Source organism: Micropterus dolomieu, linkage group LG03, assembly GCF_021292245.1.
Source record: "Micropterus dolomieu isolate WLL.071019.BEF.003 ecotype Adirondacks linkage group LG03, ASM2129224v1, whole genome shotgun sequence".
Lineage (NCBI taxonomy): Eukaryota > Metazoa > Chordata > Actinopteri > Centrarchiformes > Centrarchidae > Micropterus > Micropterus dolomieu.
In genome coordinates this window covers 18,839,733-18,866,742 of record NC_060152.1, presented here as the reverse complement: position 1 = coordinate 18,866,742, position 27,010 = coordinate 18,839,733, and the positions used below count along the sequence as shown (strand labels likewise).

Here is a 27,010-nt window from a genome sequence, read left to right as displayed (position 1 = left end):
CTGCCATAAAGCCCCGACTGGTGGATTGCTGCAGTGATGGTTGACTTACTACAACTTTCTCCCATCTCCCGACTGCATCTCTGGAGCTCAGCCACAGTGACCTTTGGGTTCTTCTTTACCTCTCTCACCAAGGCTCTTCTCCCCCGATAGCTCAGTTTGGCCGGACGGCCAGCTCTAGGAAGGGTTCTGGTCGTCCCAAACGTCTTCCATTTGAGGATTATGGAGGCCACTGTGCTCTTAGGAACCTTAAGTGCAGCAGAAATTTTTTTGTAACCTTGGCCAGATCTGTGCCTTGCCACAATTCTGTCTCTGAGTTCTTCAGGCAGTTCCTTTGACCTCATGATTCTCATTTGCTCTGACATGCACTGTGAGCTGTAAGGTCTTATATAGACAGGTGTGTGGCTTTCCTAATCAAGTCCAATCAGTATAATCAAACACAGCTGGACTCAAATGAAGGTGTAGAACCATCTCAAGGATGATCAGAAGAAATAGACAGCACCTGAGTTAAATATGAGTGTCACGGCAAAGGGTCTGAATACTTATGACCATGTGATATTTCAGTTTTTTTCTAAGTGGGCCTTTAGACTGCAGCAGGGAATGTGAATAAGTCCGTCTGTAGTATCCTATTGACACTTTTTTTGCCTTGTAGCTTTAAGCCAGCATAGCTAAAGTGAAAGTTGGTTAAAGTGGATAAAATATGAGGCACATTTGCAGGTGGCCAGCTGTTTCCTCTTACAGCCGGGGCAATATGGAGGGATCATTTCTTAAATATTTTGAAGTAAATGGTTTACTGAGTTTTTTAAAGGCTGTATTAAATCTTACTGATGGGAATTCAAAGTAAACATCCTTTTAACGAGTAAGATACAGTACCATTTGCTAATGCTGGGTGTACAATTTGAGATAGTGAGATTTGGCTTTACATTGCAGACAATTTACTCAGACAGTGTGAGATGGAATTAAACAACAAGACTTATAAAATCAGACACCCAGCTTAAGTAAAATAATACTAACTCTACTAGAGAAGATGCTGGTGCTGACTGAAAATACTGAACTACCATTTCTTCTTACTTGTTAGTGTCTTTTGATAAAGTCGCCCATCAGAGTAATACGTGTAAATTTTAGATTTTTGCTGCCGTCCACTGCCCAAGCCTCATATTGCACCAAGCAGATTTAACACTTTACAATAACAAACACAGCCGCACTTTGTGTTAAAAACAGCAAATTTCATCTCACCTCAACAGTCACGGCACTGCAGCATTTTGCAGAAAATACCTGGCTAACTGCTAGACTACAATGACCACTAGATGACAATGCTATAAATGTATATCGAAAAGACATATTGGGTTTTCAAGACATAATGTGTACTGCACTGAGAACCAGTCTTAACAGTAGCTTTGCTTGAGGTGAAGCAGACGTCCTCACTCTGTAATAATCACAAATAATGCAAATGGGATTTCAATCATTGAATCACTCCTTTGAAAACTGCAAAGCCTGACCTCTTTCGGTAATAAAAAAAAGTTCTCCTTAGGTAAGAAATGCAAAATATTCAACTGTCCCGGAGTTCACTGTCGTTAAAGCTGTAGGAATGAGAGTTATGGTTAACATGGCTGGTAGAAGAAAATATCCAGTCAATGGAGGTTCAAGATACAAAAGTACAAAGATGTGTTTGTGGGGGGGACATGTGTGTGTGTGCATAGGCAGTGTATGTGTGTGTTTGTGGACAGCAGAACATAAATAGTACAACACAAGGGTTTTGTTATCAAAGTGGCCTTTTATTGCCTAATAGCTTTGGTTAAAGGCCTGCTTTGGATCCATTCAATTTTGTTTCTTGTTTTTGCCGTCATTTTTAGCTCGCCCAGATTTAGCTTAGTTTCATCCTCTAATCCTTCTGTTTTGTTAGTGACACTGGGAGAACAGCCTGGGCTGTGTGGCTCAGCCCGCCTGTCAAAGCCTATAACATCTCTCACCAGGATCAGGTTATTGCCTGAGCTCTGTGTATCTTTATTGAATTGCTTGTGATAGGAGGCTCTGGTGTGTGTGTGTGTGTGTGTGTGTGTGTGTGTGTGTGTGCCTGCCTCCATGCACATATGTTTGTGCGTGTATTTATTGTACATGGATGAGGTGGCTCTGAATAAGTGAATGGGACACACACGAGTGGATACAACAATTGTCTTTTCTGACCTGAAATTTCAATATTGTCCCTTATGTCTCTACCACCACCCCCTCCCCACCCACCACCATGTTCTCTGCTCTGCTCTCCATTCGTCCATCACCACAGCGGGGTGATAGATGGGGCGGTGGAGACGGCGGACGTTAAAGTTTGTGGGCCGTGGACAGACAGCTCGGCATGAATATCAGTGGCACAGAGTAAGTGCTGGGAATTGGATGAGCGAGAATGAGGGAGGCGTCAGCACTTTCCTTCCCATGCATTTTCACTCTGCTGGATTGAGTCTTATTATCTGACCCTTCTCCTCTTCCCTCAGTGACCTAATAATATTGTTTCAGCGATCCTGTCCAGCCTCCGACCTCATGACTTCACACAGGAATCTGTTGAAGATGAAGAGTTTCACTTTCCCAAAGAAGCCTGGTACTTTTCCTTGGCACTGGTGTGATCATATGCAATAGCAGCAACTTAGTGATATTTATATTTACCGTCTACCTAAATGTTACTGCAGTTGAATTAGCATCACACAGCCATCAGTTACATACATGTATCCAATGCTGGTTATTAGTCTGATAAAGATTTTATCTCATACACCCACTCAGTAAGCATCCTCATGTTGTACTTTACCTAGACAAGGATCTATATAAATCTCATCAACAAAATCTCATTTGATTGGTCAACAGCGTGGGTTTGTCATTAACAACGGAATCAAAGTCACAATATCACTGAATTATCATGGTTAGGTAGGAGCTTGTTAGGCAGCTGAGGTAAATGGGGGAGATTTGGGAAATAATCCCTCCCCAATCTGGACACCACAGCTGGTTTTCTCAAGCCCCTCCATCCTGGCACATACACACACGCCCACACGACCAGCCCTGAACTTCATGTTGCTGCCAACAAAGGGAGACAGGGATGGGGATTGAAGGGGAATGGCAAAAAGTGTGTCGGTGTGTTTAATTGGGTTTTTCCAAATCCGTCTTAACCCCGATACATGTCTTTCCACATGCTCTGGCATCACTTGGTCTATGGGTCAACCAAAGCACAGCAACTTGAGAATCTCTTCTTGCAAACTTGCAAACAACAGAGGGACAAGGTTCATGTCCCTATTTAGACTTCGTCACTATAACAGACTTTTGAAGAAAGCGCTGGTGAAGGGGATTAAGCAACTACGTATTCTGTCAGACTTTTGAAAGTCCTCTTATCTCTGTTTGCTACTGTTACTTTAGTGATGCCTGTAATTGACATTTCTGGTTTCCGGTGATGCATGTTAAATCCCCCTCTCCTGTGGTCGACTAGGAGCCAGATTAGCTGGGGGGGGGGGAGACCATGTTGACCTTGTCCACAGATTTAGAACACAGAAGCATCACTGATATGGCAGCTGTACTGTGGCAGGCAACAGATGTCATGGTCCGGCTGTAACTCTCCTCCTGTGTTGTCCTGCTGTTTCTCCCCCCCCATGTTTGTTTTTCTGTGTTTGTGTATCTGTCTGGGTGTGGTGCTCCTGGGCTTCTCGGCGGCTAACAGCCTCCCGCACACCTGAGACTCATCCCACTAGCAAGACTCTGCAATATAGCAGAGCTTCACTTAATGCCACGCCAGACTCCTCCACTGAGACACACGGACCGGATCAGCTGCCTGCCTTGCTCTCCACTACCCAGGCCAAACAAACTACCAGCTCACGATCAGAAGGCTGTAGTTAGGCTTAGAGTGTGGATCTAATACTCTCTAGCTTAATGCACAAAGACAATTTTGCAGGCCTTTGTCAGAACCCTCAGAAGTCCTGAAGGTCTACTAAGACCCCTTTTCACTAAATGAACCACTTCCTGAGAACTGTGGGAGAACTAGTCGAATCCTCTTCTTGCCGTGAATTTCGTATTGGGCGATAAATATCTCTACCTATCTAAACTGTTAGCTACTCCAAACTGTAATAATCATCCCATAATTAAGATTCCTTTATAAGTTACAGAACATAAGCTGTCACATTGCTAATGGTGATCCAAATGGTTGAAGCATGCCCCCTACGCCATGCGCCTTTCACAAAAATACTATACACACCCACAGGCATGCACAGGAACTCAAACACACAAAAAATATCACATACAGTCTCACCCCTACTCCACTTTTCTGAATCAATCCCATGGACATGACCCTATCTTTCCCTCTTCCACATATTGTGTTGCTTTCCACCGTAGTGTTTATTGCTTTCTTTGATTAATCTTCCTCCTTGCTTTCCCTGCCGCACTGGTCTGAGTCAGTAGACTTCCTGTTGGTTTTCAAAACAACTCTTCATGTCAGCCTTCCTTCCTCCCATCTCCCCCCTTCCTCTGATCCTTCCTCGTCTTCTATTCATCACTCCACAGCCCATTTTACAGTATCTTTCTGTCTCCTTCCTCCATCCGTTTCTTTCGCTCCATTACCTTGCTCGTTCGTGTCCCCTTCATCTCACCCTCTGCCTGTCCAACCTCCTGACATGATTTTTTTTTTACCCTCTTACTGTATTTCCCTCCTCTTCCCTGCATTTCTCCTCTCACCATTCATCTTCAGACCCTCTGTCCATCTCGCTCCCTCCCCCACCACCTCTCTGTCAGGCCCCAGCTCTCTCCCTCCTCTTCCTTCATCTGGCAGTGGAGCGGCTCCACTCTTGCTGACAGTGCTGTTTGTGTGAACTGAGTGCTGAGCTTCACAGCCCCCTCGCCTCCCATTGACACCCCCCCCCCTCCCTCCCTCCACCTCCCTCCCTCCACCTCCCTCCCTCCATTCCTCCTGCCTCCCACCTACATACCCCTCCAGGCGGGGGAATTAACCTTCCAGCCCTGGGCTGCTGGGCTTAATGACTGTCTGTGGGGCTAGCTCCGACTACACAATCCATGCTAACATCTGGCCCACACACACACCTTCTCACCACCTATACACATACACACAGGCTTACACTCATTCACACAAAGGATACTGCATGCTGCAGCAAGCACAACACAAGGTATACAGTCCTTGAATTTGTGCCATTTAAGGGTGTCATTATTATTCTTTCTTTATTACCTGCTGCACAAATGGGGGACTTTCTTTCACTATTCTCACAGGCAGCGGCTGGTCTATCATTACTGTATAGCTGACCCGTAGTGAAACATCAGATGCAGCAGTATAGCTGCTTTTGTGTTTATACAGAGCAAATAGCTTGTACATATAGTCAACTCAGAGCCACAGGACAAGGGTAGAATACCAGCAGATCAAATGAAAAATACATGCTCATGGAAAATAAACGTGACCTTTAAGTTGTCTTGCTAGAAGAGCTTTCAGTATGTTCCACTGAGCAAATGGTAGTATTCTCCAGCCACCATTCAGTTGGAAGTATATAATTGACAAAATGGGGGGTGGGGGCAGTATTCAGAAAAAAATAAAATATTCCATTGTTGAAAGTGAATTCTTTGGCCTGTCTCTGTCTGCAGCGGAGCAGATCACCCCAGGAGAATTCAGTATAGGAAATACAGTTATGTGGATACTCTCATTTCCATTCATTATTTATGAGTGTAAATGTTACAAACTAGCAGCTGTGAAGACGTCCGTGTTGCATCTGTATCTTTGAGGGCTGCAGTACTCCTTCCAACTCACCACAGTGAAGTGCTAAATAATGGGTCCATGAATACTCCCCAGAAAGGCAGAATAGAAAGAAACATCAGGCATGTTCCTACCCTCATATTACTGGCTCACTGGAACTTTATTAAGCTTTTATAGTTAATTGATTCAATTCTGCTGAAACAAGAAGTCCAGCAACTTTTAAAATGGTCACTTTGACTGGCCTTAAACATATTAAAAATCTCTTGTTGTTATACAGTTCTTGGCATTTATTTTCCTGTCCAGGTGACCCCCTTGAAACCTCTACCACCAACACTTTTCATATACACTAACCTTCCTCCATTCCACAGTCTGCGACTGCCTCTCTCCCTCTCTTTATCTGTTTGCCTCCATCTCAGAATAAGGAGTGAGAGAAGGGGGAGTCCCATTGGCATTCTTTAACATCTCTGTTGCTCACTTGTGTTCAGAGAGCCATCTGTAGATCAGTAAGACAAAAGGCGCTCCTGAGCCTTGGCGTCACTCAACAGGTAAGCACAGCTCTCTCTCATGCAAATTTGCACACCTATTCAAAGATTCTTGGCTTTTTTAAAGAAGGAGGTACCCACTCTCTGTGAGTCTGTCTGCCTGCCTTCTCTCTGTGCACCCTAGGCAGACAGATGTGCTTGAGTTGGTGGAGGTTGAAAGAAGGTTTTGCCTCTGTCTTTCAACTTTTTTTTCCTGAGGAGAGCAGGTGTGTAGCAAAGTCAGAGTAATGCAGTAAACTTAGAGCTGAAGGAGTGGAGACAAAGTGCATAAACACCTAACTTGGGTTTCTTTGAGTGCTTTGAATTCGCACTGGACATTGTCAAGCTGCTGAACTGCTGGCCCAAACTGATAACATATGATTTAGCTTGCCTGTCCTTGAGGTTGAGGTATGTTCTGTCAGTGTTTAGCACATCCAGTCAGGTCTTAATCAGACCACTGAAAGAATGCCATGTTTTAATGTAAAATCGCATGTGATTAGATTCTGTTGATAATCTAATCTGCATCTTTTTGAAAGCCTCTTTATCAGCAGTTCAGTGTTAAAGCAGTAATGGTTCGCAACACAGCTTCTATAAGCTACAGTAATTGGACCCACAGGCAACTGGTGAGATCGGTAAGAAGTTAGGTTGGAATTAAGATGTAGGGCCACATCTGAATTGGATGGCTGCACAGAGGATGAAACTTCATTTTTATGCACATTGACTGATTTCATGGGGTTTCGCGTTAAATTGGTCTAGGATTGAGTGTATTGAGTCGTTTGATGATGTTATGAAAGACGCCATTAAAAATCTACCTGTCGGGGTCACGCTGAATGGTTCAGCTACCTCTAATGCCCTTGCGGGGAGAGTGGCAGCCTTGTCTCTGAAAGCGAATCAAATTTCAAATCAAACTTTCTAATTTGCATTTGTAAGAAGCCCATGAAGAACAAGGTCAAAAAAACCTGTGGCAATGAGTGCTGTTAAAGTAAAATAGGGGTCTTTCTTATATTTGAAGACAAATGAATTTCATTCAGTCTGGTATTTATCTATTGTTGTATTTTAAGCAAATGTTAAATGACATATCACAGTTATTCCACAAATGCTACACCATCCCAGAGTTTTTCAAGAAAACAAACAGTAAATCACAATTCTTGCGACAGGCTGCATTTTTAAAGTAATTAAAGCCGTTGTTCGCCAAAAGCCCAAAGGTAGAGATGAAATTCTGGCTCTTTTCATTGTACTGCAGACAAATGAAAGGAATCCAGGACTTCTTATCAAAAGATGGATGACTGAATGTCAGCATTAGGCAGGATATAATGATTGTGTTTGTGTTTACCTACATGAGGCATTAAAAGAGACAGAGATGAAGAGAAGACGGGCACTTTTAACCTCAGAAAATAATTTTCATTGAAGAGGGAAATAATTGCCCTTGTGTGTTCAAAGAGTATACTGGGGGCTCTGAAATACACAAATGTTTTGAGAGCGAAAAAATAATTGAGTGTGAGTTAATTCTTATCAAAGCCTGTTGGAGTGCAACTAATTGACTGAGGGGAGATGCGTCAAAGAGCTGTTGCCTTCAATTCATTTTGTCTGTTCAGATGAGAAAATATTTAGTTTTCAATTAAGTAAATCACTATTATTTGTTCCACTCCTGCAGCAGATAAATTGAAGTGATTACAAACTGACTTAAAATCCACAGAGGGCTCTTTCAGGTCAAACAAGGAAAAGCATTGGATGCAGTGGGCACAGCCCCACAACACTGCCCATAGACTTAGTAGCAAAATGTCTCTGTGATCCATTCATTCAACAATAGCATAGCATGGTCCTGACAATGGCTCATATTTTTGGCTTTCTTAAGGCACCATAATATAAAATGTTGCATGTTGGAACCTATTTACTAAACAAATCATTATACCTAAACAACAAAATACATTGCACCCTCTAAATACCATAGATGAGCATTTTCTGATCTACTGTCCGCAATTTTAAGGTATGGGTTACATCGGACAACTAACAAACATTAATATCATTCAAATAAAATATGCTGCTGTTATGGTATTTTAGGGATGTGAACATGGATTCAAGACACCAAAACTACATTAGCTACTGTAACTATAGGTACAGTGGAAGACACTGTCACCTCCCACATTGACATTTCCATTAATATAAGTGCTGTTTAAAAATCATCTTGTAGAAAATTTTATATTTGCCCTTTATCAGGACATCCAAGAGATCATATATGCTTGGTTCTTCACTCCCTCAGTTGGTCCTGAATTATTGTGGTAAGAGATGCTGGAAGAAAAGAGTCATAGAGGTCTTTATAACAACTAATCACAAATTCAAATGTACTGCTTTAAGGGTATTGTGCTCTCCTTGTGACTTATCAGGAGACAAGAACTAGCTTAACAATCTAAGCCACTCAAATACAGAAAGCCCCTCTGCATTTATTGCATCTAAAACACAAATTACACAATGCCATGCTTGTGAAACTGATTTCACTTACTAGGGAGTCGGATGCCAAAGTGAAAAGTAAATAGCATAACAAAAGCACAGAGTCAAGTAAAAAACCTTGAAAATAAACAAGAAACATAAACATGAAAAGACTCCTTTTAATTTGATAGCTTCTTTTTCTGCACTGCTGCACTCAATACAAATGCCTCTTAAAAGCATATGCCTACTCTATTCATCTTGTAGACATGGAGGTTAAACAGTATTTGTGTGTATTTCAAGTAGGTTGTATTTTCCATGGTTGTTCCAGGATTGTCGAAGATCAAGTGTCAGTGTTGAAATGAACTCCTTGTCAGCATGGACGGTGTCTCCTTCAGCTCTACCCTTTCTCTGTCTCGTCTTGGGTAAGAGAATCAAATGTCACCATGTAGTACATGGAAGTCAGTCAAACTAATGTGGTTAATCACATACCTATCTTAATCTCATACTGTGAAAATCTTGCTTAAGATACCAGGTTTACTGTAGTATAACTGGGCTTACTGTGTCATCTATGTACTGTATGTTCTCCTTTCTATTTAGTTTTTCAGCATCTAGACAATTATTAACATAATCCCACCTATTAACGTAATCATTGTTACCTTCCTCTGTTGTTATTGCTTAATCTAATAGGAGACCAGCAGATGCATTTGTTTCACTCTCTAGGGGATCATTCTCCCTATGAACAGGACCTCAGGTAGACAGGAACATTGTGGTGTCCGAACAATAATGCTGCGATGATGTGTTGAGAAGAAATGCGCTTGACACTGTTCTTGAACATAAAAGTTTATTACATCAAGGAGTTCAGCATCAATTACAAGCTCTGCAGCAGCTTGGAGAGTGACCCAGCCCGATGGCCACTCTGTCTCTCTGTACATCAAATACAGCTTATATAGGACATGTTTAGGTATCTGTTAAATACCATATAGGGGTCAGAGTCTGCAAACTAAGGCACCAATCCATATATGAACAAAGTTCTATAGGATAAGTGTAGACATCTTGTTGGACACCAGATAAGGGTCTGAGCCTCCATGTAACCACTGACCTCTGCTCTCCCCTTAAAGGTCACTAATCCTCTATCCAGCTGCTACAGTGCAATGTTAAACTGTTATGCGTCAAATGCACATATGTTATACACCACAACATTTTGTTAACCAATTTATTTATGGGAACACTTAGGGATTGGTGTTGTATGCAAATAGCTTAATCAGAACACTGCCCAAACTGTATGGCCAATAGCGTTATTCTATGTGACCATAGGGACTTTTCTATCAGGGTTGTTGTTTGTCAGGGATTAGCTCAAGGTATATCTGTCCAATATAAGCAGTATGGAGCTGTGGATGCTGTCCTTGACAGTTTTTATTAACTGGCTATGTCCCTCCTGCACATCTGGCACTGAGCAGTTTATACAGAAAATAAACAACACCAAAATAATTTTACTTCTGCTACTGGGTATTATATGCACATTATTTCCTCACTAGTTTCCATGGTGATTACCACAGTGACTTCCAGTTCATGGAACCCACTAAACATAACGCTAAGTCATTTGACATTATAGGGGACAAACTGATCTTAATCATATATCCTTGCTACCTCATGACAGAAGAGGAAGATTTAGCTATAAACAAATATTTGCATTTGCATCCCTTACCTAGAGAGGCTAGAAATGAATGTAGAAATAAGGATTGAGAAGCAAATTGCAGACGTGCACTCTTGAATAAGGAATGGAAATCAATTTTTCACGGCAGACATTTTAACAGGTCATAGCAGGAATATGCAGGTATAATTAATAACATTAACTAATGATGGCTGCATTCCATTTAGGTGCTGAAGTGCATGTTTGCTTACTGACAGGCTTACTGGGAGAATTTAATTGAGATTGTGCTATGACTTTACAGGCTAAAATAAAACAAAAATAGTACTGAAACTTTAGATGCAAACTGTGAACACAAGTGGCCAAATGCAGGATGATGGTCACTGATAATAATAATGCGACATTGAACATTTCAACTGAGTCTGATGGAATGGGACCACAAGCAGGGCACAACACAATTGTTGTGAGATATTCCCTTTTTGCTTTACATTTGTGAGAAAACCATCAAAATGTTTATCTGTGACTAAAAAAATGTAGGGTAACAGTAGCACAAGCAGAGAAGAGTCATTAAGGCTAATGCTTTAATGAAATAAACAAGGGCTCAATTCATGAGTGAGTGTTATTTTTCATTTTAAAATTACGCACTCACTGTAGAACATGAAAACTGAGTCGTATCGCTACATTTTGATGTGGTATTTAGTATTTCTCTATCTCAGAATTATACAGTGTAACTTTTTCAGCAGCCACTGTAGATCACGGTTGAGTATTTATTTATGAAAACTGTATGCAAATGTGCTCCCGTGTTTGGTTGTTTGTATGCATCCTTTGTAATGGCCAATCTTGCCCTTCATATTTGACGTGAGGTGACTGGTTTAGCCTTGATCTGAGAGCTCTGCCTCTCACTCATGTTGTCAGACGCAACAGAGCATGCACTTCACAAACAACTTGGTCATTGCTTCAATGAAGGTCAAGATTCAAGCAGGCTAGCGGAATCAGGCTGCCTTCTCTGTGGGGCATTGTTTAAACGAGATTCATGCTTAGATATTAGGCATTAGTTGGCGTAGGCAGTGGCGTTTGGCTCCTTGAACTTAATTTATTCATAAACCTCTCTGTATAATAATCATCTAATCTTAGCCCCAGTGTAAGAGGCTCATGGGTGGTCGGCGTTAGGGTTACCTTCCTGACTCAAGTGCACTGCATCACAGAATGTCACCAAGGAGCTTGGTTGAAAGATGGCCAACCCCACCTATGATAAACAAGGGATTAAAGTGATAATCATTACTCTTCCCAGGAGGAATTAGCAGGTGGGACATCGACATTGAAGAAAAACCGCAGGTGAACGAGGTCTCTGATACCCTATGCTTTTTTCCTCCTCCCAATACCCTATCTGCAAGGCCAAGGGGGGATTTAATTCGCAGTAATTACTTTATTGACTCATTTTCAGGGCCGTATCACTGCAGTTTCCCATCAATAAAACATATGCCAGGATGAATAATGTAGCCAGACACAATGGGGTGCGTTCTCAGACAAAAGAACACAAGACTGCATCCCTGTGTTGTGTGTTTATGTCATGCTCCCTCTACTCCTTTTATTTCCTCCATAAAACTCTGCCCTCATTCTTCTCCCTCTCTTTACTTTAAATCCCACCACATCCCTTATCTGGTCTATCATTCCATTTCCAACTCCTTCCCTCCTTCTCTTTTTACATCTCCAGGCACGCAGGCCCAGCAGGCCTTCAGGTCTGAGCCCAGGAACGTCACCGTGCCGATGGGAGCCACAGCTGTGTTGAGGTGTGAGGTGCTGCGGGCCTCAGGGACTGTGCAGTGGGTGAAAGATGGCCTCCTCCTGGGACATCACAGAAGCCTGCCAGGCTTTCCACGCTACAGCATGATTGGAAACCCCAAGAGAGGTAAACAGGGATACGGTCTATGGCCTATTGGGCTTTGATGGACTTATCCAAGCTAAATAAGTTAACTTGTTTGATAAAAAAGTCACAAAATAGATTAGTCATCAAAAATTAGCTATGGTTGAATGAGGTTTGCAGTTTATGGGTTTGGCAAAGAAAACAAAATCTCATAGAAATGATCAACTCAAAAGATCCAGTTGAGTGGATTAACATAAATAACACTGGTCTAGGTAAAGCAAAGCCACTGTGTATGCCATGATGTGAAAAGGGTAAAGTATGCAGTATGATGTACCAAAGAAAGTAACACAATAATATGCTGGCATTATTATATTTATCCTTATGTACTTCTTTATTTTCTTGTGACATATAGGTTGTATTTTTTTCATTATGTCAGCTCACGAAGCGTCCGACAGTACAGCTTGATGTTGGCTACTCTAAAAGTAATTGAGATGATGTTGTTGCTATGGCTTCAAATGCTGTAATAAAGCAACACAGACATTAAGGGAACCTTATGACACACTAGCTCTCTATATAGGGAGCATCTGGGACAGGGGAGGTGATGTGATTGTCAACAGCCTCTCACACTCCCCCCTCACTGTCACTCACATGTAAAGACAGGGAAAAAAGAAATTAAAGCACCAGCGTGTCAGCAAATCAGTGAAATGTGGCAGGGAATAAAGTGTGTTGCAGAATCTGCACCACAGTCTATAAAAAGTAATAGCCAATTAGAAGGCAATCGCGAGTAAGAGAAGAGCATCTGCTCCTGATCAGCCCGCAACTAGACAAGCCACACTTCACTGTTTCACAGTGTGGGAGACCGCCAGCGACACGTGAACACTGAGGGATGCATAGATGCTAATGCTCATATTGTTCATGCTTATTAACACCTAATGTTTACACGAAAAACACATGTATAAAACTCTAAAATGTCATTTCTCAGCTGATTAGTTATCAGTGAGCAAATGGCAATGTGTGCATTACAGCAGGTACAGAGTTAGAAAACAAAATCTTGCCTCTTTTTATATCTCTCTTTTTGTTTATAACAAAATCTATATATACATGAACATAGGGAAAACAAACACATATAGCTGTCAAACACTCAAGCATACACTCATGAATAAAATACCCATCAGCGCAGGGACACTTTACCGGCAAAGAAACTGCAGACTGATGTATGCAATCACTTTGCACTGCACAGAAAGAGCAAAATCCTTTAAGATGACACTTGACTGCACTTGATACTCCACCAGTTTTCACTGATCGTGATGTTTATTGATGCTTAAATAAAGCGTTCACACACAGGAGAAGCAAGCGTTGATTTGAACATATACTAGCAGTTGATGTAGCACCCTTAGTTTCCCCAAGCTGAGGCAATAATGTAGATGTGTATGGATGTGAGACTATATCTAGGATTTAATGCATGTGTACAACAATGTGCAATGTAAAGAAAAACACACAGGAACTGATAAACAGCTTGGCACCACAGAATTAAGTTGTTAATTTATTTTCAATGATTGGTCCACAAAGTGTAAATTAATTGTGGTACATGGCACCCAGCCAGTCAATAAGGTAACATTTAATTATGAATGAACACAAATACTGCACGTTTCATATTTTTACAATGTCAACTAACTAATATCAAACATTTGTAGACGGTAGTCACACATGATTATCGACTGAACTACTTGTTGGGATTTCTTGTTAGTGACATGCTGCCAACACTAGAATGTCTTTGCAAATGACGTTGTTGTCAAGTTTAATGAATCTTTCTGGCTTTTGAAAAGGTACAAATATGCTTTACTTTTAAGTATGTAATACTGAATTGAGCCAAGAAACATTGCAGTAAAGTATTCGCATTGTGTGTATACTTTTATGTTTGTTTCAGAAATAATAATGCATTTGTAGCACATACTTTATATTTAATTAGTTTGCCCCAGGTATAATAGGGTAACATTAAACACATGACAATATAAAGGCTTTCTGAAAGGCTGAATGGCCTTGTAAACTAAACTGGCTCAAATCGTGGAATATTTTCTGGAACATACTGCCTGATTTTCAAATGACAAAATACACGCAAGTGAGAGGAACTATACTGCTTATATTCGGCTGACTGAATGATGCAAAAAGGCTGTCTGAACATTTGATACTAGTTGGTTTTCTTCTTTCCTTTCATTTCCATTGGAACTGACCTTTCCCCAGTTATGTAACAATGTGTTACCAGCTTAAGGGCCAGTACACAAATGCAGATATGCAAAAGTGGGGAATATAATCAGCTGCAGACATAATGGCTGCACAATGGCTACATACTATATCCCAACATTTTGAAGGCTCTTGTTGAAATAAATACAGAGTAATGGACAATAAGCACAGTGCTGCAGCCATCCTGCATCTCCCCTACCATAAATACTCACTCTCTGCAACTTGATTGCACTATTTGTGAGTAATTTCAGGAAAGAGGAATATGATTAATAATTTCAATGTCTCTCACTGTCTGCATTTTATGATAACTTAGATGTGAGAATTGTTTCTTTGTTAATTATCTTGCCAGCTTACTCGACACATGCCTTTTTAGGCATGGGTGGTTGTCAGACCAAGATACTGTTTTGCACATGTTAGTAGGCTGTCTGCCAGTGAATCAGGCGCTGGAAAACCAACACTGAACATCATCTAATCCCCACAGGTTATGGCAACGCATCAAACAAATCAAGCCCTGTTGGCATGCCAGACTATCAGAAGAGAGAGACAGAAAGATGGGCTCTGCCTGGCATCAATTAATAGACAGTTTATTTAGTCGGCGTTGTGAATCAGGGATTGGATTTCGTTTACCATACTAGAAATTCATTCTGAAACAAAATATCTCTGCTATGACTATAGACAACTACTTGCATGTCAATGGAAATGCCTGCAGCAGGAGGTTCTCAGCAAGTGAGATGTTTCCATTTTACAGAAAGATGAAAATAGCCTATTTATAATCAAATCAAACACCCAAGCATTAGTAGTAGTGTGTATTACCGTATTGAATTGAAATGCCAGCCTGTCATTGTACAAATTGCTTTTATTGTTAATTTTCCCATTTCCCAAGTTGAAAATTGCCTATAATTCAGACACTTTGAAATCAACACAGAAGAAATAGGGCCTGCAGGAGGTACTTACCGATAAACATGCACCAACTCCGAACAGCGAGTGTTATATTCAGTGGGGTGTGAACAAGAAAACTAAATAAAACCCTCCTCTTTGTAATTATCTACATGTATTTAGTGAGCATATCCTCATCACAACATAATGTGTCACAAAAATAATTAATCTCTCCCTCTCTATTCCAGGGCAGCATCATCTTAAGATTGAAGCAGCCCAACTGGAAGATGACGCCCCGTATGAATGTCAAGCGGGCCGGTCTGAGAGCAGTCAAGCAATCATTTCCATAACAGCCTGGGTCAACGTACTAAGTGAGCAAAACCATGGAGTGTGTGGACAATGTGGGGGCTTTTGAATATATCTTCTTTTTTTATTTGTCAGAGTAAAAAAAATGATGGCACAGTGAGCATCTTCAGTACTCCAGTAACATACACAACCTCTTGACCAGTAATCAGCATATAAAGAGCTGTTAAATATTCATTTCTATTGATAAAGAGTTTTAAATTGCTTAAGCACTTGATTTTAGAGGCAAAATTCTACATGTCCTTGGTACAGCAAAACTCAGCAGTTTACTTCAAGCGTAAATCATCTTTGAAGCGTGTATGAAACATGACAGTCACAATTTCTCTAACTTTTCAAACAGTATTTATTTCTTTAACAAGCACTATGCCATCCCTACATGTTCCAGTAGGTCTATGGCATTAACCAGCAGCTGCACAATATAAAGTACCAGAAGAGCCTGGATTCCCTGGCAGCCTCAGGGCGATCCATGTCTCTCCCTTGCCTCCCTAAATTATAACAGAAGTGACTGAAAAGTTCGTACTCAGACATGGGCTGGAAGAGATGTAATTGTGCCACTACATTAGACCACCTGTTGTCACTCTATAATAACTGCTATCTCCCTATCCCTTGTGCTTGTGGGAGCAAGCCCATATGTGGCAAGGAAAGGACTCTAAAAGAACCTTTCTTCTCCAGGCGCAGTTCATTTACTTACATCCCCCTCCACATTCTCTCCGTTGCACAATTTCTTCCTCTCTCTCCCTCTCTTTCAGGCTTTCTCTTTGGTGACCATGGAGAGGTTTTTTTTTCACTGGGGTGGGGGGTTGCTGTGGCAATTCTAGCGGCCTCACTCTCCTCTGGGAAGAAAGCAGGTTTTTCTGACATCAATGGGCTGGTGGCAGGGATGGCGAGTGGTGTGGGATAGGAAGAGGCATAGACCGCAGACGCGTCCTTTGAATGGCTGTGCTCTGTTCTACGCTGCAGCGGTCTCATGTCCTACAGCAGGCCTACACCTGCAGCCACAGCAGGCTTGACTCTCACATTTATTTCCTCCAAGGTGCCTATTGCATGTGCCCCACATGCACAAAGTCAACGGCTTTGTCGAAAAGGTCAAAGTGTGTGGGAATTAGTTTTATGTGGCATCAGCGATTGCTGGTAGTTTACCATGAATTTACCATGACCGAAACCCACTGCTGCCCTGTGTTCCTGACATTGACAGTGAATCCTCTTCACACATCTCAGCTGGTGTTTTTGTTCAGTGTCTTGGGAACACTTCCCAGCTGTTGACTGTTTAAGACGGACATTTGCAGCTGTACTGTTGCAAAGAGCAAAGAGTGAAGCAGCTGACTTAAAAAGCACTCTGCAGCCTTGGTCCTAAAGGGTCATTTGTTCCACCCCACCAACTCAACTGATTCAAAATACGTGACTAATCTGGGGCTTTATAATGAGCTGATGAATTCAATCTCCTGTTAGTGCTGAACTGGGACTAGAAACTGTGCATTCTTTTGAAGAGCACTGTCTCTGATGAGTTCCCCACGGACTTCTCCATTACTGAACTACAGATCCCAAGGCCCCACACCCCTGGCCATTCAACCATGGCCATATCCCATCAAGCCCTGCATCAAATCAAAACACTATAAACTCTTTATGAGGAGATACAGTGGGGTAGAGGGGAGGGATGTGAAAGCAAAACAGAGATTGCTGGTCGAATAATTGGATTCGTGGGTCAGAGGGAGTGCTATCATGACTGGCTAATTCAAGATGGATCACCACAGGCAGTGAATAGCGGGGAGGGAGGCCAAAATGTCAATAAGCCCCATCCATGGGCTTACAAAGAGATGTTTTGAAGACATTTCCATTGGTGCAACATAACTCCTGTGTGTTTTTGCCTTCCTGCAGAGCTTAGATAGGGGATTACTGCAATAGGCAGATCAAGTGGCAGTGAGTAATCCATGACAATAACAACCTCTACCCCCTCCTCTGAAACCCCCTCCTTTGCTAAAACTTACCCCGCACTGTGCCCGTCACATACCTGACACATCCTGTGTCTCGGTTTATACCATTAGCCTTAGCATTTAATCCTATTAATGAACAACTCTCTCCCTCACCGCATTGCATGCCTGCACAGATGCCTCCTGCAAATGTTCAAAACAGTTATTTGATGTGTTCTGGTTTTAGACTGTGTTACTCATTCAGTTGCCATAGTCAGGTTTTACAGAGATATGTGTGTGTGTGTGTGTGTGTGTGTGTGTGTGTGTGTGTGTGTCCATGTGTGTAAGCTTATTATCAGTGTTGGTTGGAGGTTAGAGGACATTTTAGGAGCCAGGGCTATGGTGAGGTTTTTGCAGTAGCTAATGAGTTTAGCACTTGAAGAGTATATAATGAGCCTTCATTTTATGATTCCCTGTTATGAATAATGGAACAACTTATAAATGGGGGCACAAGCAGCGTAGAACACGGTGACTTTATTCATCTTCGTTCGCGAAAAGTTCTGACAGTTGCCCAAGATGTAACCCCATCAGAGAATGGTGTGTTATACACTGGTGTGACGGTGTGCATATTACAGTGCCAGACTGATGTTACAGTGTCAGGGTCTTTACAATTAGCAAAGGAGGCTCTGTTAAATAGTAAAATGAGACACTAAAGGGATAACTGAAGTGTTCTGTGTTTCTCCTTTGCTTTGAACTCCTTTTTGAATGTCAGTAAGGTAGATTTAGAGACACATCAGATCTTGCAGGTGTGTGAAATATTGTCTGTCAATGGCAATGGATGCACACAAATAGGGACTTAACTGTTATGTAATGGACCCAAAAACAAAACTTGAAAGAGTCCGTAAAGGAGTGGCATGTCAGTGAGTGAGGGATGATGGGGGATGCTGCTCCACTTCTCCCCCAAAGCAGAGGAGACACAGACGAGACAGAGAGGAAGGGAGAGCTTAAAAAATAGCACTGTTTCGGAGGCTTTAATTGCCAGGGATCACACACCTGAGACCTGTGTGTTTTTATGCACATATGATTTTAAAAATATATCCTTGTGCATGTACATGTGCACGGATGTGTGGTTTTAGCCAGTCTTCGTCTTCAGAGATAAAACCATTGAGGTGTGTCTGTTTGGTGTTGAGAAGTCTGATCTTCTGGTCTCCATTATTTTCTTAATGTGGCATAATAAGCTTTTTAGAGACTGTTTTATCTTCTGGGCCTTCTCCAATATTTTCCAGAGAATTAGCTTGGTATCACATGTTACACTGTACATACGCTGGCGCCTGTTTTTAGAGGGAATTGAGATGAATGTAGCTTGTCTGCGCATCCGCTCGCCTGTGTCAGTGTGTTTTTGCACGCACATCTACGTGCATGCACTGTAGACTCGAGTTTATCTTTGGGTGTTTGTGTGCAAAGGAGAAAAGAGAGTGAATGAGAGAGAACAGACAGGTGGAAAGAGCTGCTTATGCATATTGATGTATGTCTGCTAATCTGCTTCTTATCTACCTTATCCATCCGTCCGTCTGTATTTGTCTAATGAATCGAATTTTGCGGCTCACTGTTTCTCGTCTGAGTGGCAGGAGCAAGTCTTTGTATGCCTGTCTATTTTTGTGTTCATATATGTGCCTTAACAAGAGAGATAGGCCTAGAAAGCAGAGCGAGAGATAGGGAGACAGTAAAAAAAGCCGACAGGCAGGTAGACAAAGAAGGAGCAGAAAGTGTTAATTAAGAGAACACCTTGTTTGCTGTCTGTTCTTTCCTCTGAGTGCATGTCTAGTAAATTAAACTGAATTGCGTGTTTTGTTGTTGTCCACATGCTATCACATTTGTACAAATGTATGTGTAACCTATGTCTAAATTCATCCTGACTGGGCTGATTGGGTCACATGGTTTGCAGATGTGATGGATGGCGGGCTGTAATTCCCAGTCTAAGCTGGAACACACCTTCCCCCTGCACTTCTTCAGTTTAACTGCAGTGGTCAAGGAGGATAGCGTGGGGGAGGGGGGTGGGGGAGGGCTGCTAGAGAGTGAATGAGAGATAAGAGGAGAGGTCCAGCATGAGTGAGCGAGGAAAAAATTAGATACCTGCCTGCCTCCCTCATTTGCGAACATATCATTATTCTTATTTTAGGATTTGTTCGTCTGCCAGACTCGAGCACAACAAGTGGCGCGCCAATGTGGATCGTGCGGGCCTGAGTAGATTGAGAGTGCAGGGGCTGTCAATAGATGCATGGCCCAGTCATCTTCTCAGGGAAGAGGGGGGGGAAAACAAACAAATGCATCTCATTATTGCAGCGCGCGCCTCTGCAGTGCTCTGGGTAACCCATCACAGTCCACACAGATTCAATTGCTTCTTTTAAATCAGTTTGAAGCTGCAGCCACATCTCATCTGTCTCAATAGCAGATGAGAGCCAATGGGCGACTCTGCACACAGCAACAGCTCCTCCTAGTGGCCCAGGATTGATTGTATGTGCCAAGTAGATGGAGAGGAGCTGACTGCCTGACTTTTTCGGTTGCTTGTGGTCCAGCTGTTTACCCACACATTAGCAGTGGATTTATCTCAGAATTCAGCAGCAGCTATCTTCCTGCCCTGCTGTCCTCTGCAGCCTTTTCATTCTTGCCATGTCTCTTTACTTCTCTGCCAGACCCTTTCATGTCTCTCTTACACACGTAGCCATACTGTACTTTTCAGCTCCCCGTTATGTCTCTGAACTCTGTCAGACTTTGCACTTGATCTCTGAAGAAAGACAAACAACCTTAACCTAATAGGCGGCACAATAATCGACCAGGTTTCTGATAGTCCTGGTAAAGAGAGTCTCGCAGATCTGCAGAAATCTCTTTGATGATTAGTTGGTGGCAGATTTCTCAGTTTACTGCCAAACAATTTTTTGGTCCCTGTGTTCAAAACCATGTTTTATTTTCCTGGAATTCCTATTTATGGTCAGATAAAAGGATTGTAGAGTAGAACAGTGGAGAAGTGAAGACTGCTTTGATCATCCCAGAAAGCACATATTTAGCTTGGGGGTGATCGGAGAGGAGAAGCGTTTGGTGTTTGCTATGATAGATTAGCACTGGATCAGTTTCATCACTATTTCATCTCTGTATTCTCTTCTTGTCCACAATTTGTATTCTAACTCAACAGAACATCAAACCTTGCTGTAGTAAATCACTCACGAGCTGACAGCGTGACATTCCAGTCACTCCCAAAGTGCTTATTATCATATCATTGCATAAGCTAATATCCATCTGTGATAGCGCCTGTTTCTACTAGCCCAAAATTACAGTGATGAATATGAGGTTACTGATGTGATAAATATGACTTGAACTGTTGTTTCTCTCATTCAGTTCCTCCTTCCAAGGCACACTTGGAGCTGGACATGGCAACACCTTGGGTAGCAGGGAAGACGTACACCGTCACCTGTATTGCCACTGACTCAAAGCCCTCGGCTGAAATCACACTTTATAAAGGTGAGTCACCCTTTCAACTGCACTAAATGTGACAGAGATGGTCAGCCCGGCAGGTTATGACAAAGGGCAACAGTGTTTCCGATATTGTACATTCCGGGATCTCTATAGGTCGCAACCTGTATTTATCAACATGAAAACATGGCGAGGATAAAATGCAAGTTCAGTAAAGATTTCTTATTTCTCAGTCTTCGAATTGCAGAATTGAAAGGAACAGACTGTGTGGGAGGAAATAACATTTGAATTTCCAATTTCCACTGACTTTGCGTGGACAGTGAATGTATCACATGTTTCCAGTTGTTTACAAAAACAACTGCAATATTCTGTATTTGCTTTATGCTCCTCCGACACACCTATTGTACTGTATATTGCTGAAACATGATGCTCTAGTGTTATCTCTTGGTGTGAATTTATCTACAGGGTTGTACCGTAAGTCTAAGATAAATATTTTCTCTTCTCTCTTCTTCTTAAAATATACATCTTTACTATTGCTGATATTGTAAACTGAACACCTATTTGATTTCATTGCAAGACAGGTTAAGATTATTATACACTGCGACTGTACCAATCACAGAGATACACATACCTATCATAATCCAGTATTTACGATTCCACACCAGACTAACACTGATGTTGCTGTTTGAACAAATTTACACACCACATTCTCCCTTTTTGTGTGCCTTCGCCCCATTGTGTCTTTTAGATGAAGTCGAGCTGACAGGTGGAGAGTCTTTCACCATGTCTGGCTCAACGGATAAGCTCCTGAACACGCATGCTCAAGTAACGTATGTGTTCACCCGCCTGCCAGACTCATTCTCCTCACCAACCTGCTCAGTCTTTCCAAGTCTGTCTTTGTTTCTTGTTTCCCTTGTTTTCACACCGCTCTGATTTTCTCCTTCTGTCTTACTGAGTACAATGAATTTCTGCACACAGCGAACTGTTACTTGGCGCTGTGAGATTGAATTAGCTTCTGTCAAATGCACAAAATTACATTCCTGCAGCGAGACAGATCTGATCCTCGCCGGTTCGCCAGGTGCCTATACATTAAACAGGGCTATAGATTACTTTAATCCCACTTGTCTCTTCTGTGTCAAAGATAATAACCTCTTGTCATATCCTGAGATAACATTGGCACTGAGGAGCTGCAAAGTTGTTCAGCTCTATTGCAGAGCAGCCAAGGATTTAAGCAATATTGATGCTTCTTCCTCATATTCACACTGAGCGCACACAGCAGTGGGCCATGTGTGATTTTTATGGTTGACATTGTTCTGTAATTTGATATAGAAGACATAAACTAAAAAAGTAAACTAAGCACAGAATAAATCCACAGCATTGCACAGGTCTTTCTATGTACATCACAAAGTGCATTTTTGAAAAAGTTACAAATTTGTGTAGCAGAACTTTACTTATTTCATGTCCCATTAATCATCTCACAACCCCTCAAATTTATCTTGCTACCCTTTGGGAGGTCCAACCTCTAGACTGGTAACCACTGGACTAAACTACCTAACTGCATATAAAGTAAAGCTAGCTTCACCTTGAACTACAGTAAAATGGTGCTTTAACATCAGTGCATCAGTATTAACAATCTCATAGCCACGGGGGACATTTTACTGCAGAACTTAGATTATACTTTTATACAAGAATTAAATTTACTGATAATACTCCTGTAATTTTACTCAAGTGGGATTTTGACTGCACAACTTACTGTAAGTGAATGATCTGAATACGTCTTTCACCACTGGCGAAATATAACAATGATGTGAATTTTGTATGGCCACATATAAACTATTTTATCCTTCTCATTTCTTCCATCTTTATGTTACCTCTCAAAGGGTCACTGCTCTGAGCTCTGACAACGGGAGGCAGCTGGCATGTTATGCCAAGCACCCCGCCCTTTTACGGCCTGTGGAGACCACAATGACCATGAGCGTGTACTGTGAGTGTCTCAACCTGTCTGTAAACTGACAGTCAACACCCCGTCTGCTTTGGAAAAAAACAACACACACACACACACACACACACACACACACACACACACACACACACACACACACACACACACACACACACACACACACACACACACACACACACACACTCAATCACACACACACACACACACACACTCAATCACACAGGAAACCAACCTCCGGGAGGCCCAAGGGTATCCGGCCTTGTGCACTCAGTCTGTGTTACTGGTCAGAAGAGAAACATTTGACCTGAAGGCAAGCTCACACCTACTTCAAGTCAACATAAGTGTGACTGCCTCCAGTTCACAAGGCTGCCCCTGGTGGGCTGAGACTGATATGACCAAAACAGGAGGTCTAGGCTGTTTTCAGTAGCTATCATTGTAAAATCAAATACCAACCCTGCAATTAAATTTGAACTAGTTTAGTTTAGATCTATTGTATTATTCAGTAATCTTAAAACTATTTACGCCCTTAGTCTTATTTCCCCAATGTTAACCAAAACACAGAAACCAATTATTAGACCAACTGAGATGGATTATATCAGCGAGGCTTCAAGTACTGAATTTTTTAACAATATTATAATAACTAATATGGGAAGCTAAGGCCACAACAGTTAATAATGATGAATCCCACAAAACTAACCCAGCAACTTTTGTGCTCATCAGCTCAAATTAAAATTAGAATCCACTGAGGCAGGAGGGGAGGCAGTTTCTGTTGCTTTTTTCTTTCATGTTATTATTACAAACCGCATGACATTATACAATAAAATTGTTACCGTAGCACACAAAAGTAAGTTGACACACACGCTGTCTCTGTCTCTCATTGCATTTGGCGTTTCGTTTTCCTCTTATTTGGCAAGGCAACAAAGAAAACCATTGTTATTGAATGCACAAACAGTGTCACAGCTCAGCTACTGTTTACTACAGTAGGTTTAGTATTTTCTACTCTGCTGATCAGTTAAAGTAATTGATTGTTTTAGGCTTAAGAGTCTACCCACCTGCTTCTCCCAGGCCTAAATCATGTTGTTGATTAAAGTGGAGCAGGGCTGCTGACACCTTCAGCAACGAGCACTCCCTCCAGCTCAGCTGCCGTGTTATCCACAGGCTGACTAGACACCTTAATGTTGTCTCTATCTATACTCCTCCACATTAGAAGGCAACGCTGCTGTTTTAACAAACGCCAATAACAGTGAGCACTCCTCCCTTTCCTCTCTGTCTCTCTGCCCTGTATTATACAACAGGGGCTAAGTGCTAATGTTGCAGAACTTTGGACCACCACTGCAGTCTTGCTCAGCATGCTAGCCCATCAAAGCCAGCGCGGTGGCCATTTTCAGCCAGCCAGATTGTTAGCAAGGTGGCAATTTGTCACACTGTCCCTGGGTCTGCAGCCTGGTCTCTGAAACTGATTGCAGCAATAACAAAGACCCATCCTCATCTATTTACTGCCTATATTTTATTCAACAAGGCTGTAATTTATTCATATTTCACGTTGCCTTATTACTTTTTGAACATCTGTTATTTTGCTTTATGGACTGGATCCAGTTCACTGTTCCCTTAATACTTAATGCTTTCATCAGATCTGGACCTCTTATCTTGCAGTCTTGTTGAATGTGCCCAATTTATTGGCCTCGTCTCAACAAATAGGGATGCTCCCTACTCAATTGCCAAGAGTATTCTCATCACAGTGCAGTTTCTTTTTCATGTTATCCTACTGTTGGCCTCCATCCTCCTGTTTCCCTAAGTTCCTGCATCCCATTTTTCCCCTTATCCTTTTCTCTTCAGTTTTCCATGGCATTCCCCTTTGTCAAGTCCATTTTTATTTTTGTGTCTCGTTTCCTGGCAGTCCCACCTCAGCCTCCAGTTATTCTAGGTCTGGAGTGGGAGGAAATCAAAGCAGGGACAATGATCAGGTTGGTGTGTGTGTCTCATGGTGGAAACCCCCTAGCCAATCTCCACTGGACCAAGGTAAATCTTCTGCACCATTTGCTAAGGAGGCTTTGTAACACACAGTCACTCTGGCAGAATCTGAAATTTTAGTTTATGAACTTGCAGTGTAGGTTTCCCATTCTTAGTAGCTTCTCTACTTCATTGACTGCACCATATGGGACTGTGCAACTATTCAAACATATTCTTAATGTTACCTTTTTTTAAATTTCACATGTTCATCTGTTTGTCAGAATGGAGAAGTTCTGTCCACTATTTGGCAGGAGGACATTGTGATGCAGAAGTCCAGCAGTATCCTCAACCTGAAGATCACCCCTGCGGACAACCAGGCAGTGTTGTGCTGTGAGAGCATCAATCTGGTGTCCCTGTCACCTCTTTCTCTCAGCCGCAAAATCACTGTGCTCTGTGAGTGAAAATAATACTTAATATAGTGTACAGCGCTGAAACGCACACACACACTTACACACACACAAAGCCTTGGCAGGACTCGCAGCAATGGATTATTAAGGATATGGACATGAGGCAGAGGAATATAATAAGAGTCTTACCTCCAAAACCTATTCTTTTGCTGTCCCAGCACAAATTCTAATGCTAATATCATTAATGAAACTAATGGTTATTATGGCTGCAGCCCATATTTCCGACTGCCTCCAGATTAGTATCACTGCATGCTCTTTCATAGCTACTACACTAATTCAGCTGAATTGCTTCAATGCACAATCCCGAGGCAGTAAAGCCTACACTTTGTGCTACAGAAGCGCCCATGGTTAATAGATTATACTTTTCTCTCTGAATATAAAATGTTTGTTTCAGCAACAATAAAACAAATACAGAATTAATATTCAGCAGCCACGGTGAATTAAGTCTAACAATAGCCTGATTTCCCCTACAGAGCCAGACAAAGTAAGTCAGAGCTTTAAATGCCGTGAGATTGATGTACCTGTTCCATGTAAATGTTTGAATTAGGATCGGCCCATGCAGAAATCTCTTGCACATGCTGTGTGAACGTGGCTGAAGTTACTTTTCTCACCAAGCTCCAAACAGGCCCTTGTGCCATGCCTTCCATTCATCCATTCAGGGATGTTGCAAATGAGTTGCTGACTGCCTGACTGAGCTCTAGGCACTGGCAGAAGCTGGAGGGACCAGAATATGTCTCACCGGTGTAATATGAATATGCCTCTTTTACCTCATGGCTTTCTGTGTGTCATGCACAAATGCGTCCCATTCTGTGTCTCATGTGGGGCAGACACGGATAAGTATAAGATTTACATATATGACCCCTCCTTCCCCATGTCTGCCAGCTCAGTCCCCAGCCTTTGTACTCCCCCGAAGGCTTTATGCAGCTGCATCACTTTGCCTGCAGCAATTGTACCCTGTCTCCCCCTGTGGTTAAAAAGAAGCATACTTTAGAAATCACAGTGAAAACCTCCAGAGAAAACAAGTTGCCACTCAAAGTGATTTTCCCTCTCACCCTTGATACAGCTCTATGTTTCACATCCAAAAATAGTTGTGCTACCACTGTGATCAGAATAGGTAGCTGTTGAATGCGCTATTCACTGGGCGATATTTTCACTGACTTGTCTTGCCTATATGTGTGTGCATCAGTTGAGCCTGCAGAGGTGACACTGTTGGGATCGTTCAAGGCAACTGAGGGGCAGGACTTGAATCTGACCTGCTACGCCAGCTCCAGTAATCCCCCTGTCCAGATCCGCTGGTGGCTGGGCTACAAGGAGCTCAACTCCTTTGTTGTCACTATGGAAGAGGTGAGACTACACAGCGCACAACCAGCAAAAAGCTGAAATCTATCTATCTAAGCAGGTAGACAAGTACAATATTGGCAAGAGGCAGTGTAGACAATGAGCTATAATTGGAAACCGCAATGGTCAGTTTAAAGAGAATACTAAGAAAGGGTATGTTCTTGTTTCTTTTTTTGTGAAAGGCATAAAAGATTAAGTGCAACAGCATTGCCCTTCAGCCAAGTGTGCCTTTAGGGTACACATAAAAAAACATTTAAAATG

General features: G+C 42.0%; 1 protein-coding gene across 1 annotated transcript in view; it reads left to right on the top strand.

Moving 5' to 3' along the window:
- The first annotated feature begins 6,242 nt into the window (after positions 1-6,242).
- nphs1 (NPHS1 adhesion molecule, nephrin) overlaps positions 6,243-27,010 on the top strand; it is a 40,908-nt gene continuing 20,140 nt past the window's right edge. Inside the window, exons 1-10 of the mRNA XM_046045297.1 lie at positions 6,243-6,261; positions 8,993-9,086; positions 12,027-12,221; positions 15,542-15,664; positions 20,957-21,079; positions 21,780-21,861; positions 22,912-23,015; positions 24,892-25,013; positions 25,226-25,397; positions 26,598-26,755. Of these exons, the coding sequence (XP_045901253.1) occupies positions 9,023-9,086; positions 12,027-12,221; positions 15,542-15,664; positions 20,957-21,079; positions 21,780-21,861; positions 22,912-23,015; positions 24,892-25,013; positions 25,226-25,397; positions 26,598-26,755 (1,143 nt within the window). The 5' untranslated portion in view covers positions 6,243-6,261; positions 8,993-9,022. The remainder of the gene's footprint in view (positions 6,262-8,992; positions 9,087-12,026; positions 12,222-15,541; positions 15,665-20,956; positions 21,080-21,779; positions 21,862-22,911; positions 23,016-24,891; positions 25,014-25,225; positions 25,398-26,597; positions 26,756-27,010) is intronic.